At 39.6% G+C, this 16209-nt stretch overlaps 1 protein-coding gene and 1 long non-coding RNA gene across 3 annotated transcripts in view; one reads left to right on the top strand and one right to left on the bottom strand.

Moving 5' to 3' along the window:
* The window catches only part of LOC5514077, a 69098-nt gene extending 52889 nt beyond the window's left edge, over window positions 1-16209 (top strand). Inside the window, exons 42-52 of one of the 2 annotated variants that reach the window (XM_048721903.1) lie at window positions 1651-1953; window positions 2274-2561; window positions 2942-3247; window positions 3563-3866; window positions 11435-11600; window positions 11925-12013; window positions 12084-12240; window positions 12724-12790; window positions 13192-13463; window positions 13898-14069; window positions 15262-16209. In XM_048721903.1, the coding sequence (XP_048577860.1) occupies window positions 1651-1953; window positions 2274-2561; window positions 2942-3247; window positions 3563-3866; window positions 11435-11600; window positions 11925-12013; window positions 12084-12240; window positions 12724-12790; window positions 13192-13463; window positions 13898-14069; window positions 15262-15563 (2426 nt within the window). In that variant the 3' untranslated portion in view covers window positions 15564-16209. The remainder of the gene's footprint in view (window positions 1-1650; window positions 1954-2273; window positions 2562-2941; window positions 3248-3562; window positions 3867-11434; window positions 11601-11924; window positions 12014-12083; window positions 12241-12723; window positions 12791-13191; window positions 13464-13897; window positions 14070-15261) is intronic. The other variant, XM_048721906.1, reaches the window with a different exon arrangement.
* On the bottom strand, window positions 9098-11535 carry LOC125559866. Its single transcript, XR_007306562.1, has 2 exons — window positions 11419-11535; window positions 9098-9768 (listed from the first exon to the last, which is right to left on the bottom strand). It is a non-coding gene; the product is annotated as an uncharacterized LOC125559866 (long non-coding RNA).

The following is a 16209-nucleotide window of genomic DNA, read 5'->3' as shown; positions in this document are numbered from 1 at the left end:
TCTTGACACGCCATCAATTGTTTCATAATGTCCTGACACGCCATCAGATTATTTCATATCGTCAAGACACGCCAGATATTTCAAATGACCGTTTGGGCATCTTTAGGCTGGTTTTTATATGATAGTACATGATCGCAGGGTGAGTTTCCATAACCGTACACGATCGCAGGGTGAGTTTCCATAACCGTACACGATCGCAGGGTGAGTTTCCATAACCTTACATGATCGCAGGGGTGTTTCCATAACCGTACACGATCGCAGGGTGAGTTTCCATAACCTTACATGATCGCAGGGGTGTTTCCATAACCGTACACGATCGCAGGGTGAGTTTCCATAACCGTACAAGATTGCAGGGTGAGTTTCCATAACCGTACACGATTGCAGGGTGAGTTTCCATAACCGTACACTATTGCAGGGTGAGTTTCCATAACCGCACATGATCGCATGGGATACTGTGCGATCGAATGCGATCATATGGAAACCAACCTTGATAGGACCTTTTAGGGCCGAAAGTATCACAAGAACACCAATGAAGCAAGCATTACACCTATTAACCCATTGACTCCTGGCTATTTTTGAGTTGAATTTACAAAATAACAGACTGAAAACAGATATCTCCCCCCTTTTTTGAGTTTTATACAGCCCGTCAAAGTCAAACACAGCTGCACCTAGTCAGCGGTATCCAAGCTTTCCAACAGTGCTTTGCGGTCCCCACTTTTAATCCCTCGTCGTTGTGCTGAAGCCAGCACAAGTTGATGGTTGCTTGTATTTTTCATCAAAAATACAGCTATGAGCATATTTGGAGAGTGTCTCAGGACACCATGAAGTCTTTTGGGGCATAATTGAGTGCTTTGCATATGGATATTTGCAAGCAAAGGTGGATTCATGATGATTTTTTCTTGTTTGGCTTTGCCTGGATGAGAAAATAATTTTCTAATGAATCACCACAGCTCTCCTAAATGCTTTCTTTTATGAAACCAAATTGATTCCAAAATTGTTTACACTGCTATTCTGGGTCTGTATGGCCTGGAATTGATTTGTTTGGCTTCGGGGTGAAAAGACTTATAAAAAACCATCGACTTTGGGGAGAGGAGTGTTGACTGGCCCTCCCCTCGTGAATTTTCCCCTGGATCTCCCAGAATGCTTTTCAATCCGTAAAGGCATCTTCGTGGTTTTACAAGCCTTCAAGGAGTGGACATTGTGTTTTGAGGCCATGGAAATGAACCTGAAGGATCAGAATAAAGGTATCTATTTGTGTCTTGAGCTGTGTTTGCTGATCTCTCTCCCTTGTGTTGTATTTTGAGCGTTTTATTGAGAGGGGTGATTCTGCTTTTCCTTCCTTGTTCGATTTGAAATTTGTCAAAGAACCTGTGCTATTATTTGGCTTAAGAGTAGTTGCCAACACCTTGGTTGGATGCATATCTTCAAGACCATTTATCCCTTAGACTGATGCCTGAGTATCTTCATCTTGTTGTGTTTAGTTTGCATTTATGAATTTTTTGGGTTGTGGGTGCTTCCCAAAGCCGGTACAGGCCGGTTGAGGGGTCAAGGTGTTAAAACCCTTTCCGTCCAAAATGGAGTAGACCGCTCCCCATGTTGTCTCAACATACTTGTTGTTTTACTCTCATGGTGACCTTATTTTGCTTACAGAACCAACAGACGTGCCGTCTAATCTGACTGCTGTTGCTATCAACTCCACATCCATACACGTACAATGGAGCGGGATCAATACGTCACTAACCCGCGGGATTCATCGAGGCTACCGTATCTACTACCAAGCATCAGGGACCCCCTTCCCCACCCCTCTGCTGAACGTTACCGTAGGGGAGCGAGAGACTGAAGTGTTCCTGGAGGACCTATACAAGTTCGTGTGGTACACCATTTATGTCGTGGCATTCACTAATAAGGAGGGTCTCCGGAGTAAAGTGATTGAGGTCCGGACAGACGAAGACAGTAAGTTTGACCAAGAAAGTTTAGTGAGCACACATAAATGAAAGCCTTGAGAAAGTAAAAATATGATAAAGATAGTATTCACGTTTCAAGATAATTAACTTGATTCAGGGGCCCAGAAATATTAGTTGAGTATTTTTTTAATGATTTGTAATTAACAAAAAAACAAAATTATTAAGAATTTTACTACACTTTACCTTGATCTCTAGTATCCAACGAGGCCCATATAAAGTCGTACTCTCCCTTACCTACAGGATTGCTGGGAGGTTTGCAGTCTGTGTGTTATTATTATATATGAGTCATAAAGTCAATCATTTCCATAGCTCCCGACAGACCGCCGATAGACCTTCAGTTCGCACTACCAAGCCCAACCTCCCTCGATGTGATGTGGAGCCCAGTCCCTCGCGGGTACGAAAATGGGGTTATTTTGGGGTACAAGATAACGTGCTCGGCAGGGAACCATACCATCTCGAAAGACCTGTATTTTATGAACACGATAGCACGGATAGAAGGAGTCGCGAGCTTCACGGTGTATAATGTTACGATAAGGGCTTATACGGGCAAAGGCGATGGCACTGCCTACAGCAAGACGGTGCTCACCGACGAAAATAGTAAGTCATGAAGCCTGTTTACATCAAGTTAATGCGTATGACATGAGTGGTGTCTTCAAAACAAACGCTACTGCTCATGGCGGAGGAACCTATAGTATTGTAATAGGAGCCTGGAAATCTGGACGAACTATACCGTATCTGTGTGCGCGTTTACCAAGATCGGAAACGAACCGAAAGACCTGTGAAGACATGTAATAAGAAGCTTGTTACACAGTGTTCCATGTGAACACTGAGACTGATGGGGAGGGCTTTAAACAATGTTTTAGATTTTCGACGGCATAGTTTATTGACCGCATTCAGTTTTAAACTTAAAGTCTAAGTCTGTGCTATCATGGTCCGCCTATGAAATTTCAGCTCATCTTGGCATTGGTTTTCTGTAGATCCTTGTCGTACGCCACAGCAGTTCCAGGCCGAAAACTACACAAGCACCTCCACACTCCCGGTACACTGGGACCCAGTCCCCTCCTACTGTGTACCAGGGATCCTCAGAGGCTACCGCGTGCGATATCAGCCCGTATCCACCGGTGATGTCACTATCAAGAAAAATGTGGCTACCATGGAGGTGGTGGTCGGGCCGACAGAACAAAGCGTTGTGTTGAGGAATTTGGAGATTTACACGCGCTATCGTATCCAGGTTGCGGGTTTCACGGTCAAGGGAGATGGACCCTTTGCGAATACGTTTGGAGGTAAAAGATTCTGAAGACGACGTAAAAATTGCATGATCAAAGTTTAGGAAAGCCGAGGGGATTAGGGCTGCAACTAACTACAACATAGTATTTTACTTTTGTATTACCAATTAATTTTCCGTCATGATAAATTGTCGAGTCGTATCGTAAGCTTTTCTAATGGATATTAATCCATCATGTAGTCCCTCTCGCTTTTTTCTAAAAACGAAGCAAGCTGTTTTCCACCGTTCCTAACCAAGTCAACTACCTGAGCGATCCTACGGGGTTTAATAGATAATTCTAGATATAAAAGAAATGATTTTCTTCACTAAATAGAAACATGCCGCTGCAACAAGCGTCTGTCAACTTCCTGGGCGGCCCTCCAGCCGTACGTCAATAGAAGCACGTCCGGTAGCATCTCCGGTATTATTCCACACTTCCTGGAAAACATGGCAGTCGCCTGCTGCACGTCCTGCAAGAGCCATGGTCATTCGTACGTGGACTTCCACCAAAATGGCCGCAACGAGTCATCGCACGTAAAATCAGAGAGTGCACTGCGCGCAGTCATTGACGGTTCGACGGATTTGGTTTTTCCGATCGCGGGCTATCATCTGCAAGAGGAGTACAAGACAGCGCACGGGTATGTCAAGGATTTGATATTTATAAATATACTGAGAAGTACAAGACAGCGTGCATGGGTATGTCAAGGATTTGATATTTGTAAATATACTGAGGAGTACAAGACAGCGTGCATGGGTATGTCAAGGATTTGGTATTTATAAATATACTGAGGAGTACAAGACAGCGTGCATGGGTATGTCAAGGATTTGGTATTTATAAATATACTGAGGAGTACAAGACAGCGTGCATGGGTATGTCAAGGATTTGGTATTTATAAATATACTGAGGAGTACAAGACAGCGTGCATGGGTATGTCAAGGATTTCGTATTTGTAAATATACTGAGAAGTACAAGACAGGTGCATGAGTATGTCAAGGATTTCGTATTTGTAAATATACTAAGGAGTACAAGACAGGTGCATGAGTATGTCAAGGATTTCGTATTTGTAAATATACTAAGGAGTACGAGACAGGTGCATGAGTATGTCAAGGATTTGATATTTATAAATATACTGAGAAGTACAAGACAGGTGCATGAGTATGTCAAGGATTTCGTATTTGTAAATATACTGAGGAGTACAAGACAGCGTGCATGGGTATGTCAAGGATTTGATATTTATAAATATACTGAGAAGTACAAGACAGGTGCATGGGTATGTCAAGGATTTCGTATTTGTAAATATACTGAGAAGTACAAGACAGCGTGCATGGGTATGTCAAAGATTTCGTATTTGTAAATATACTGAGAAGTACAAGACAGCGTGCATGGGTATGTCAAGGATTTGGTATTTGTAAATATACTAAGGAGTACAAGACAGCGTGCATGGGTATGTCAAGGATTTGGTATTTGTAAATATACTGAGGAGTACAAGACATCATGCACGGGTATGTCAAGGATTTGATATTTATAAATATACTGAGAAGTACAAGACAGGTGCATGAGTATGTCAAGGATTTCGTATTTGTAAATATACTGAGAAGTACAAGACAGGTGCATGAGTATGTCAAGGATTTCGTATTTGTAAATATACTGAGGAGTACAAGACAGCGTGCATGGGTATGTCAAGGATTTGATATTTGTAAATATACTGAGAAGTACAAGACATCGTGCATGGGTATGTCAAGGATTTGGTATTTGTAAATATACTAAGGAGTACAAGACAGCGTGCATGGGTATGTCAAGGATTTCGTATTTGTAAATATACTGAGAAGTACAAGACAGGTGCATGAGTATGTCAAGGATTTGGTATTTGTAAAATATACTGAGAAGTACAAGACATCGTGCATGGGTATGTCAAGGATTTGGTATTTGTAAATATACTGAGAAGTACAAGACAGGTGCATGAGTATGTCAAGGATTTGGTATTTATAAATATACTGAGAAGTACAAGACAGCGTGCACGGGTATGTCAAGGATTTGATATTTATAAATATACTGAGAAGTACAAGACAGCGTGCACGGGTATGTCAAGGATTTGATATTTATAAATATACTGAGAAGTACAAGACAGCGTGCACGGGTATGTCAAGGATTTGGTATTTGTAAATATACTGAGGAGTACAAGACATCGTGCATGAGTATGTCAAGGATTTCGTATTTGTAAATATACTGAGGAGTACAAGACAGCGTGCATGGGTATGTCAAGGATTTGGTATTTGTAAAATATACTGAGAAGTACAAGACAGCGTGCATGGGTATGTCAAGGATTTGGTATTTGTAAAATATACTAAGGAGTACAAGACAGCGTGCATGAGTATGTCAAGGATTTGATATTTGTAAAATATACTAAGGAGTACAAGACATCGTGCATGAGTATGTCAAGGATTTGATATTTGTAAAATATACTAAGGAGTACAAGACATCGTGCATGGGTATGTCAAGGATTTGGTATTTGTAAAATATACTAAGGAGTACAAGACATCGTGCATGAGTATGTCAAGGATTTGATATTTGTAAAATATACTAAGGAGTACAAGACATCGTGCATGGGTATGTCAAGGATTTGGTATTTGTAAATGTACTGAGGAGTACAAGACATCGTGCATGAGTATGTCAAGGATTTGGTATTTGTAAATATACTGAGGAGTACAAGACATCGTGCATGGGTATGTCAAGGATTTGGTATTTGTAAAATATACTGAGGAGTACAAGACAGCGTGCATGGGTATGTCCAGGATTTGGTATTTGTAAAATATACTGAGGAGTACAAGACATCGTGCATGGGTATGTCAAGGATTTGGTATTTGTAAATGTACTGAGGAGTACAAGACAGGTGCATGAGTATGTCAAGGATTTGGTATTTGTAAAATATACTGAGGAGTACAAGACATCGTGCATGTGTATGTCAAGGATTTCGTATTTGTAAATATACTGAGGAGTACAAGACAGGTGCATGAGTATGTCAAGGATTTGGTATTTGTAAATATACTAAGGAGAACAAGACAGCGTGCATGAGTATGTCAAGGATTTGGTATTTGTAAATATACTAAGGAGTACAAGACAGCGTGCATGGGTATGTCAAGGATTTGGTATTTGTAAAATATACTAAGGAGTACAAGACATCGTGCATGGGTATGTCAAGGATTTGGTATTTGTAAAATATACTAAGGAGTACAAGACAGCGTGCATGGGTATGTCAAGGATTTGGTATTTGTAAAATATACTAAGGAGTACAAGACAGGTGCATGAGTATGTCAAGGATTTGATATTTATAAATATACTGAGTAGTACAAGACAGGTGCATGAGTATGTCAAGGATTTCGTATCTGTAAATATACTGAGAAGTACAAGACAGCGTGCATGGGTATGTCAAGGATTTGATATTTGTAAAATATACTGAGAAGTACAAGACAGCGTGCACGGGTATGTCAAGGATTTCGTATTTGTAAATATACAGAGAAGTACAAGACATCATGCATGGGTATGTCAAGGATTTGGTATTTGTAAATATACTGAGAAGTACAAGACAGGTGCATGAGTATGTCAAGGATTTCGTATTTGTAAATATACTGAGAAGTACAAGACAGTGTGCACGGGTATGTCAAGGATTTGGTATTTGTAAATATACTGAGGAGTACAAGACATCGTGCATGAGTATGTCAAGGATTTCGTATTTGTAAATATACTGAGGAGTACAAGACAGCGTGCATGGGTATGTCAAGGATTTGGTATTTGTAAATGTACTGAGGAGTACAAGACAGCGTGCATGGGTATGTCAAGGATTTGATATTTGTAAATATACTAAGGAGTACAAGACAGGTGCATGAGTATGTCAAGGATTTCGTATTTGTAAATATACTGAGGAGTACAAGACAGCGTGCATGGGTATGTCAAGGATTTGATATTTGTAAAATATACTGAGAAGTACAAGACAGCGTGCATGGGTATGTCAAGGATTTGGTATTTGTAAAATATACTGAGAAGTACAAGACAGCGTGCATGGGTATGTCAAGGATTTGGTATTTGTAAAATATACTGAGAAGTACAAGACAGCGTGCATGGGTATGTCAAGGATTTGATATTTGTAAAATATACTAAGGAGTACGAGACATCGTGCATGGGTATGTCAAGGATTTGGTATTTCTAAATATACTGAGGAGTACAAGACATCGTGCATGGGTATGTCAAGGATTTGGTATTTGTAAATATACTGAGGAGTACAAGACAGCGTGCATGAGTATGTCAAGGATTTGGTATTTGTAAATATACTGAGAAGTACAAGACAGGTGCATGAGTATGTCAAGGATTTGATATTTGTAAAATATACTAAGGAGTACGAGACATCGTGCATGGGTATGTCAAGGATTTGGTATTTGTAAATATACTAAGGAGTACAAGACAGCGTGCATGGGTATGTCAAGGATTTGATATTTATAAATATACTGAGAAGTACAAGACATCGTGCATGGGTATGTCAAGGATTTGATATTTGTAAATATACTGAGGAGTACAAGACATCATGCATGGGTATGTCAAGGATTTCGTATTTGTAAATATACTGAGAAGTACAAGACAGCGTGCATGGGTATGTCAAGGATTTGATATTTGTAAATATACTGAGAAGTACAAGACATCGTGCATGGGTATGTCAAGGATTTGATATTTATAAATATACTGAGGAGTACAAGACAGCGTGCATGTGTATGTCAAGGATTTGGTATTTGTAAATATACTGAGAAGTACAAGACATCGTGCATGGGTATGTCAAGGATTTGATATTTATAAATATACTGAGAAGTACAAGACATCGTGCATGGGTATGTCAAGGATTTGATATTTATAAATATACTGAGAAGTACAAGACATCGTGCATGGGTATGTCAAGGATTTGATATTTATAAATATACTGAGAAGTACAAGACATCGTGCATGGGTATGTCAAGGATTTGGTATTTGTAAAATATACTAAGGAGTACAAGACATCGTGCATGGGTATGTCAAGGATTTGGTATTTATAAATATACTGAGGAGTACAAGACATCGTGCATGGGTATGTCAAGGATTTGATATTTGTAAATATACTGAGGAGTACAAGACATCATGCATGGGTATGTCAAGGATTTCGTATGTGTAAATATACTGAGAAGTACAAGACAGCGTGCATGGGTATGTCAAGGATTTGATATTTGTAAATATACTGAGGAGTACAAGACATCATGCATGGGTATGTCAAGGATTTGATATTTGTAAATATACTGAGGAGTACAAGACAGCGTGCATGGGTATGTCAAGGATTTGATATTTGTAAATATACTGAGGAGTACAAGACATCATGCATGGGTATGTAGTAGTAGAAACTTTATTAAAGTGTCATAAACAACCTCTAGCCGGGGATAAGACCCCTACTAATTGGGGGACACAAAAAAGATAAAATTATAAAAATTATACTGATTATTAAAAATTTAAAATTGTAGATTCTTACTGATAAAGCTAAATAAATATATATATATATATAAATACATGTAAATTGATTGTAATCTATATGAAATTATGAAAAAAAAATTAACTAGATTTAAAAATTATCATGCGGAACATAGGGCACAGCCCTTGCAATTTTCTATAAATTCGAAATCCTTTTTTCTCATAGTCACTTTAAAACTTTTTAAACTGTCAATTGATCTTTCTGCCCTAGGTAGGCTATTCCATAGTTTAGCCCCCATATATCTTAGGGAATGTTTCCCGTAAGTGACTGTGTTAAATCTTGGAATAACAAAATCGGACAATCTTAAATTATAGTTCGTGTTTTTTTTAGAAAACAAATCACTAATCCCAGATGGACAAAGGCCATTTTTAACTTTGTACATTAAGATGCAAATGTCTTGCAGTCTACGATTACGTAGAGTAGATAAATTAGCCTTTATTAATAGTTCGTGGTAAGTGCAATTCCAGTCTTTAAAAACAGCTCTTAAGGCACGTTCCTGTAAACGCTCAAGCTTCCTACTATCGCTTGCCTTACAAAAATGCCAGGTCAAGTGGCAGTATGTCAAATAAGGCAACACAGCAGATTTATAGAGAACTAGTTTAGCGTTTGTAGGTATCAAGTTCCTGAGTCTCATCAGCACACCGATTCTTCTGCCAGCATTTTTACATGCTGTGCTTATATGCTCCGAGAAATTGAGTTGAGAGTCTATTGTAACTCCTAGTAGCTTTAGGGAGTCCGCTGACCGTATTTCCTGGTTGTTGATAGAAATGCGTGAGATCGAGTCCACGGAGGCGTTTGCCTTTTTACCATAACCGATGCTTAGTGTTTGGTATTTCTTGAGGTTACCAGCCAACAAATTGGACTCGTACCACGCAGTCGCGAGTTCTTCACTTGCACTGAGCTTTGCTGTGACCACTCCCGGATCCCGACCGCAATGGTAAATTTGATGATCGTCGGCGTACATTGATAACTCCGTATTGACACTCATTGGGAGGTCATTCTGAAAAATATTCCAGAGCAATGGTCCTATGGCAATCCTATGTCAAGGATTTGATATTTGTAAATATACTGAGGAGTACAAGACAGCGTGCATGGGTATGTCAAGGATTTGGTATTTGTAAATATACTGAGGAGTACAAGACAGCGTGCATGGGTATGTCAAGGATTTGGTATTTGTAAATATACTGAGGAGTACAAGACAGCGTGCATGAGTATGTCAAGGATTTGGTATTTGTAAATATACTGAGAAGTACAAGACAGCGTGCATGGGTATGTCAAGGATTTGGTATTTGTAAATATACTAAGGAGTACGAGACATCGTGCATGGGTATGTCAAGGATTTGGTATTTGTAAATATACTGAGAAGTACAAGACAGCGTGCATGGGTATGTCAAGGATTTGGTATTTGTAAATATACTGAGGAGTACAAGACAGCGTGCATGAGTATGTCAAGGATTTGGTATTTGTAAATATACTGAGGAGTACAAGACAGCGTGCATGAGTATGTCAAGGATTTGGTATTTGTAAATATACTGAGAAGTACAAGACAGCGTGCATGGGTATGTCAAGGATTTGGTATTTGTAAATATACTAAGGAGTACGAGACATCGTGCATGGAAATGTCAAGGATTTGGTATTTGTAAATATACTGAGAAGTACAAGACAGCGTGCATGGGTATGTCAAGGATTTGGTATTTGTAAATATACTAAGGAGTACGAGACATCGTGCATGGGTATGTCAAGGATTTGGTATTTGTAAATATACTGAGGAGTACAAGACATCGTGCATGGGTATGTCAAGGATTTGGTATTTGTAAATATACTGAGGAGTACAAGACAGCGTGCATGGGTATGTCAAGGATTTGGTATTTGTAAATATACTGAGGAGTACAAGACAGCGTGCATGGGTATGTCAAGGATTTGATATTTATAAATATACTGAGAAGTACAAGACAGCGTGCATGGGTATGTCAAGGATTTCGTATTTGTAAATATACTAAGGAGTACGAGACAGGTGCATGAGTATGTCAAGGATTTCGTATTTGTAAATATACTGAGGAGTACAAGACAGCGTGCATGGGTATGTCAAGGATTTGATATTTGTAAAATATACTAAGGAGTACAAGACATCGTGCATGGGTATGTCAAGGATTTGGTATTTGTAAAATATACTAAGGAGTACAAGACATCGTGCATGGGTATGTCAAGGATTTGGTATTTCTAAATATACTAATACAGTGGTACTTAGTAAAGGGCCCGCCCTTTACTAAGCGGCCCGCCCTCTATGAAGAGGAAGGAAATATTCTTAGATAGTTTATTACCTCTATTAATCAATCGCCTTCGCGCCCACTAATTTTAAGTGCCAAATGTGTCTTCCAGTTTACTAAGTTTACTAAGTTTATTAATTTGATCAATGCTTTCTTTGGTAAACAAAATTACCATAAAAGCTATCAGGCTATTCTTGCACCCAGAGGAGACCCAACTTTCGGGCTATCAGATTCCCTTATTCAACTATGACAATTAAAGCTCCCCCTCCTCTCTCCCCCAGCACACGCACGTTCGTCAAATCCCCCCGTCCCCCAAATGTTTTTTTTAACTCAGCCCCCTCTCCCTCAAATATACTAAAGCATTATAGAGAATCCCCCCTAACCTTTAGACCACCACAGGTATACCAGCCTCGTGCAGTCCCCGGGTGTGGTATTCATCCTGTCGATCAACCAGAAAAACGAAGTCGCCAGCCAAAGTGTCTTTAATGCTGTTACTGAGAACTGGCCGCTTGTCCTCATCTGCCTTTTGTCGGCGTATATCTTGGGCGTTCTGATGTGGTGTTTGGTAAGCTTGCCCAGGAAATCACTAAAATCGCACGGTGGATAAGGTCGCCAAAAAACAAAATATTTTTGAAAACATGCATAATCGGGATGTAAATATGTTTTGATAACCCTAAACCAAAGCCTGACATCCTGTTGCAGTGGTACATTCAGGTGCGATTATTTCTAAGGTTTCCCCTGATTGTTGAGTATTCACTGGAATTCGTACAAAGCTAGAAATGAGCTTCGTCTGTAATTTAAAATTTTCATCTTATCCTTTTTTTGTTTTTACCTGGAGGAGTGATATTTTAGCGACTACAATTATAATGGTAAATCTGTGTTTTTATAGGATTCTGGTAACAAGGAGTTCCCAAGATCCTTTATTCGCGGATCCATGGAAGGTTTTTGGTGGTCTTACGTTTCCATGACAACAGTTGGGTAAGCAATAGTCACGCAATTACAACACGAGGAAATCAAACAAGAGGAAATACAAGTTGGTTTGTTGCAGGTATGGAGACCGCTGCCCTGCTTCAGTGCCCGCGCGCATATTGTCAATAATCTGGATGCTGTCGGGTGTTGTTCTTATGGGCATCCTTGTCGGCAGTATCGCAACCAATCTTTCATCCATCTCCATGAATCAAGCGAGCACTATCTATGGCCTAAGAGTAAGTTCCCTCATATTACTACTGAGATTAAGTTTGAGCCAGTCCCCCACTTAACCTTTATATTTGTCGCTAGAGCATCAAAATATGTGTCCCTAACAGCGCAATTTAGAACCTTTTGAACTTTTTTTTTATTTTCGCCTTTACCTCTGTCCTGTAAAACTATTTGAAAAAGACCTAATTTTCCATGAAATTTGTGTCCGTGAAGAATTATTGTATCTAAGGGAAGGGTCATTATTTAACGGGGGAAGGGTTGCGATTTTTTCTGTGTCCCAGGCTCCCCACTTTCAGGCCATATTTCAGTTAACAAAATATAAAGCATTTTTTTCTTGCCAAAGTGCCAATTCCCCTTTTTGTTTGTACAGTACAGCACCGTAAAAAGTGCTCATACATTTAAAGAATTTGCTGTTGCTCCTGGAGACGTGCCGTACCTAGAGCATATCATTACGCCTTTTTGGTCACCCATTTTGTGTTGCGTATTCACAGGTGGCAGCAATAAAAAACTCATTTGAATATCGTTTTGGGGTTAGACGAAATGCAATCACAGACGTTGGTAAGTAAAAGCAATCAGCAGATAGTGGCTTTTTAAAGCATCTTTCAAATGTTCCAACTTATGCCGCTGCAGCTGCACTTATTTTAAAACACGTAGCCAGTGCAGACGGCTAATGAAAAATGGCAGTTTTAAGACTGACGGTTTGTTTTTGTATTAAGATGATTTGAATGAATAAAAATGGTAGTACCATACAAAGGAGGAATAAAAATGATGAAAATGATGATCTATCCACAATTTCATGTATTCTGTAGAAATATGAGGAGACGCAGTGTACGTTTTTGTTAGTAGAACTGCGATTGGCCATCTGTGTACTGGCAACGTTTTTTGAAATATACTTCTTAAATCCTGCCCCACTTTTTAATTTATTTTCATTTTTCTCTTTTATTACACCCCTCCCCAAGGGCGTGAGTACGAAACCTACGATGAAATTTACAAAGATCTGGCCAGCGGTTACGTGGAGGCGGCGCTGATCGATGCACTCGCCGCTAGCAGTAGGAAAGACTTGTTCGAAAAACCTTTCATCCGTTTTCACAAAATCTACGACATGTCTTTTGTACGGGGCGTGGTATCGTCAGGAGACGCAAAGAAGCTCACCAAATGCTTCCACCGCTACGCCCTTTCACATGCTCAGGACGTCACTGATTTGGTTAGGAATACAGTGAAGCCATTGGAGGTAAGGAAGACTACCATAAAGAAGGCCAATCACGCCGCCATTTTATGCTCCCGCTCAATGCCGAGTCACACAAACCATCCATTTCCATCGGCTAATTCAAGCGAGTAACCAAAATATTTATAATAAAATAGACGTCAATAACGTATCAGACTTCATTCGTAAATTGTTATTTTGAAGTTTCCTTGCGAATAAATTCTCAATGATAAAAAAAATTAACAAAGGAGTGGCTGATCGACATCTTTAAGAAGGGACTAGAGTTTAATGATTGATGTTTTCAAATATTTGCCAGCAAAATTTGCAGTCCACAGGGGGTGTTTACTCGACTGCGTCTCGTTGCGAATATTTTTCATGACACGCTGTAACGTCATCTGTGCATCTATTTGCTGCAAACTATTCGAGATCGGTTTATTAAAAATCATGACCCTTTGTCACAGATCCCTCGTGAGCCATTGGCCACAGAGTTGTCGTCTTCCCTGTTTGACCCCTCCAGCAAGCTATTCCAGAATGCACTGTTCTCCTCCCTGATAATGCTGGCTGTGCTTATCGTCTTGGGCTTATGCTGGGAGGTTATTTATAGAAAGTCTCGCAAAAAGAGATCGGACCATGGTAAGTGTCGCATGCACAAAAACTTTCGATTGTTTGAATCATCGCAAAGAATTAGCCCTCGAATTCCCTCGCAAGATCCATGATTGATGAACATTTCAAATATCAACCAAAGTGACCTGAATTTTGAATTATAATTCCATTCAAAAATTCACTAGTCGAAGCCAAAAGGCTATTTACAAGTTGAGAATGGTTAGTAAAAATTTGCAGCTTTACTTTCAAGGCGCAAATTTCTTTATGTTAAAAACATGAGGAAGTTATGAACGGAATTGATGCAGTACCCTGAGCTCAACGGACCATCAAAGAGCATCAAGTATTTGTCAGACCAAAAAGTAAACGTAATAAGCATAGCCTCGATATACAGTAATTTTTGGTATTTTTTCTTATATTAAATAGTAAATAGATAACATTGTCAAATAACCATTCGCTAGAAGGCAAAAAAGGTTTCATGACAAGGTTGATAAAGTAACAATAATACTTGATAAAGTAGTGGATAGAATGCTGGGGTTCTCAGGTATGATTGAAGCCTTCCTCGGGGGCCCAGGGCGTTGCGGAGATCGGGAACACATGGAGGGCGCGCGCTTACTCCCGCTTCCGGTCTCCGCGTCGTCCTTGGTCCCTGAGGATGGATTGAAGCTCAGGAAACATTTTAATAGAACAGAAATACGGTATCCAGTCACTTCGTCCACAAACCGAGTCGTCCACAACCAACCCGTCCACAAATTGAGTCATAACTCGTCCACAAGTAGAGTCAACTCGTCCACAAAAATAGATTCAATTCGTCCACACATAGTTTTCACAAAAATGTAGCCTCGTAGCATAAGTGTTTCATATAAAAACGTCTAACTGTGAAAAAGAGAGTCTTTTTAGAACTTCATATGCACAGTTATTCGGAACGCCAATTCGACATAAAACATTGCATTAAAACGAACACAAATTCAACACGAAGATTTCGCTCTTATATTCCTTTAATACATCACGAACCCCTTCGTAACTAGCACCGAATTAATCCCCGGAATGTGTGGACGAAGTGACTGTAAACCCAGAAATACAAGGAAAAGTCAATCTACCACACCTCTCCTTGATCTGTCACCCCTACCACACCTCTCCCGCTTTATCGCTTTGTAATCTTTTCTGGAATTACACATTCACCTCTTCTCAGACCCAATACAAACTATGCATTCTTTCTGTCTAGAATCTCCTGGTGCACAATATAAGAAGATTTTACAAGTTGTAATGAGCTCAGTTGTTGAAGACTTCCACCAGAATTTAACAAGTACGATAGAACGACTGAGAGAGCGACACGATCAAGACATGAGAAATTATATAGCAATTCTCAAGAAACAAAGACGGAACGAGAACAAATACCAAGCTTACGAAAAAAGAGAAGAGGCCGAACTACGACTTGAAAACATCCGGAATGGCAGAATGGACCCGGCTAAAGCGTACAACTACGACAACGCCGGCCAAGACAAGCCTGATGAAAGCAACGTGTAGATAACTGTCCCTGTAAATAACGTAAATGGCTGCTGTATTCGAGTGAGAAAAAATATTGTCACAGGCGTTCTTACCCGGTCGGTCACCCTGTGGTTGTAAGAGTTGTGACGTCACCATGCTGCCTCAATGTCCGAGCACAGGAAACCCGGTAACCCAGGAGAACGCCAGGGGGAGACTGATTTTGGCACTAATAGGTTAAATAAGCAAATATTTGGTCATTCTCTTTCCCAGGGCCTCCCTCTCTTGCCCTTCAGTTGGCATGAGAATGATATTTAACGAAGTGTAATATCACACTGATGATAATTTGTTTAAGATATAGAGTAAGTTTGTTTAAGATATAGAGTAAGTTTGTTTAAGATATAGAGTAAGTTTGTTTAAGATATAGAGTAAGTTTGTTTAAGATATAGAGTAAGTTAGTTTAAGATATAGAGTAAGTTAGTTTAAGATATAGAGTAAGTTTGTTTAAGATATAGAGCAAGTTTGTTCAAGATATAGAGTAAGTTTGTTTAAGATATAGAGTAAGTTTGTTTAAGATATAGAGTAAGCAAATGGTCTAGGCAAGCATGTGAGAGCATGGCCATGCACTTTGACTTCTTTTTTGCCATCTGCAAGCAGCGAGCATTTTGAAATAAAAACTTAAAAATAA

This window comes from Nematostella vectensis, chromosome 2 (genome assembly GCF_932526225.1).
Source record: "Nematostella vectensis chromosome 2, jaNemVect1.1, whole genome shotgun sequence".
Lineage (NCBI taxonomy): Eukaryota > Metazoa > Cnidaria > Anthozoa > Actiniaria > Edwardsiidae > Nematostella > Nematostella vectensis.
This window is presented reverse-complemented; position numbering and strand designations above follow the sequence as displayed.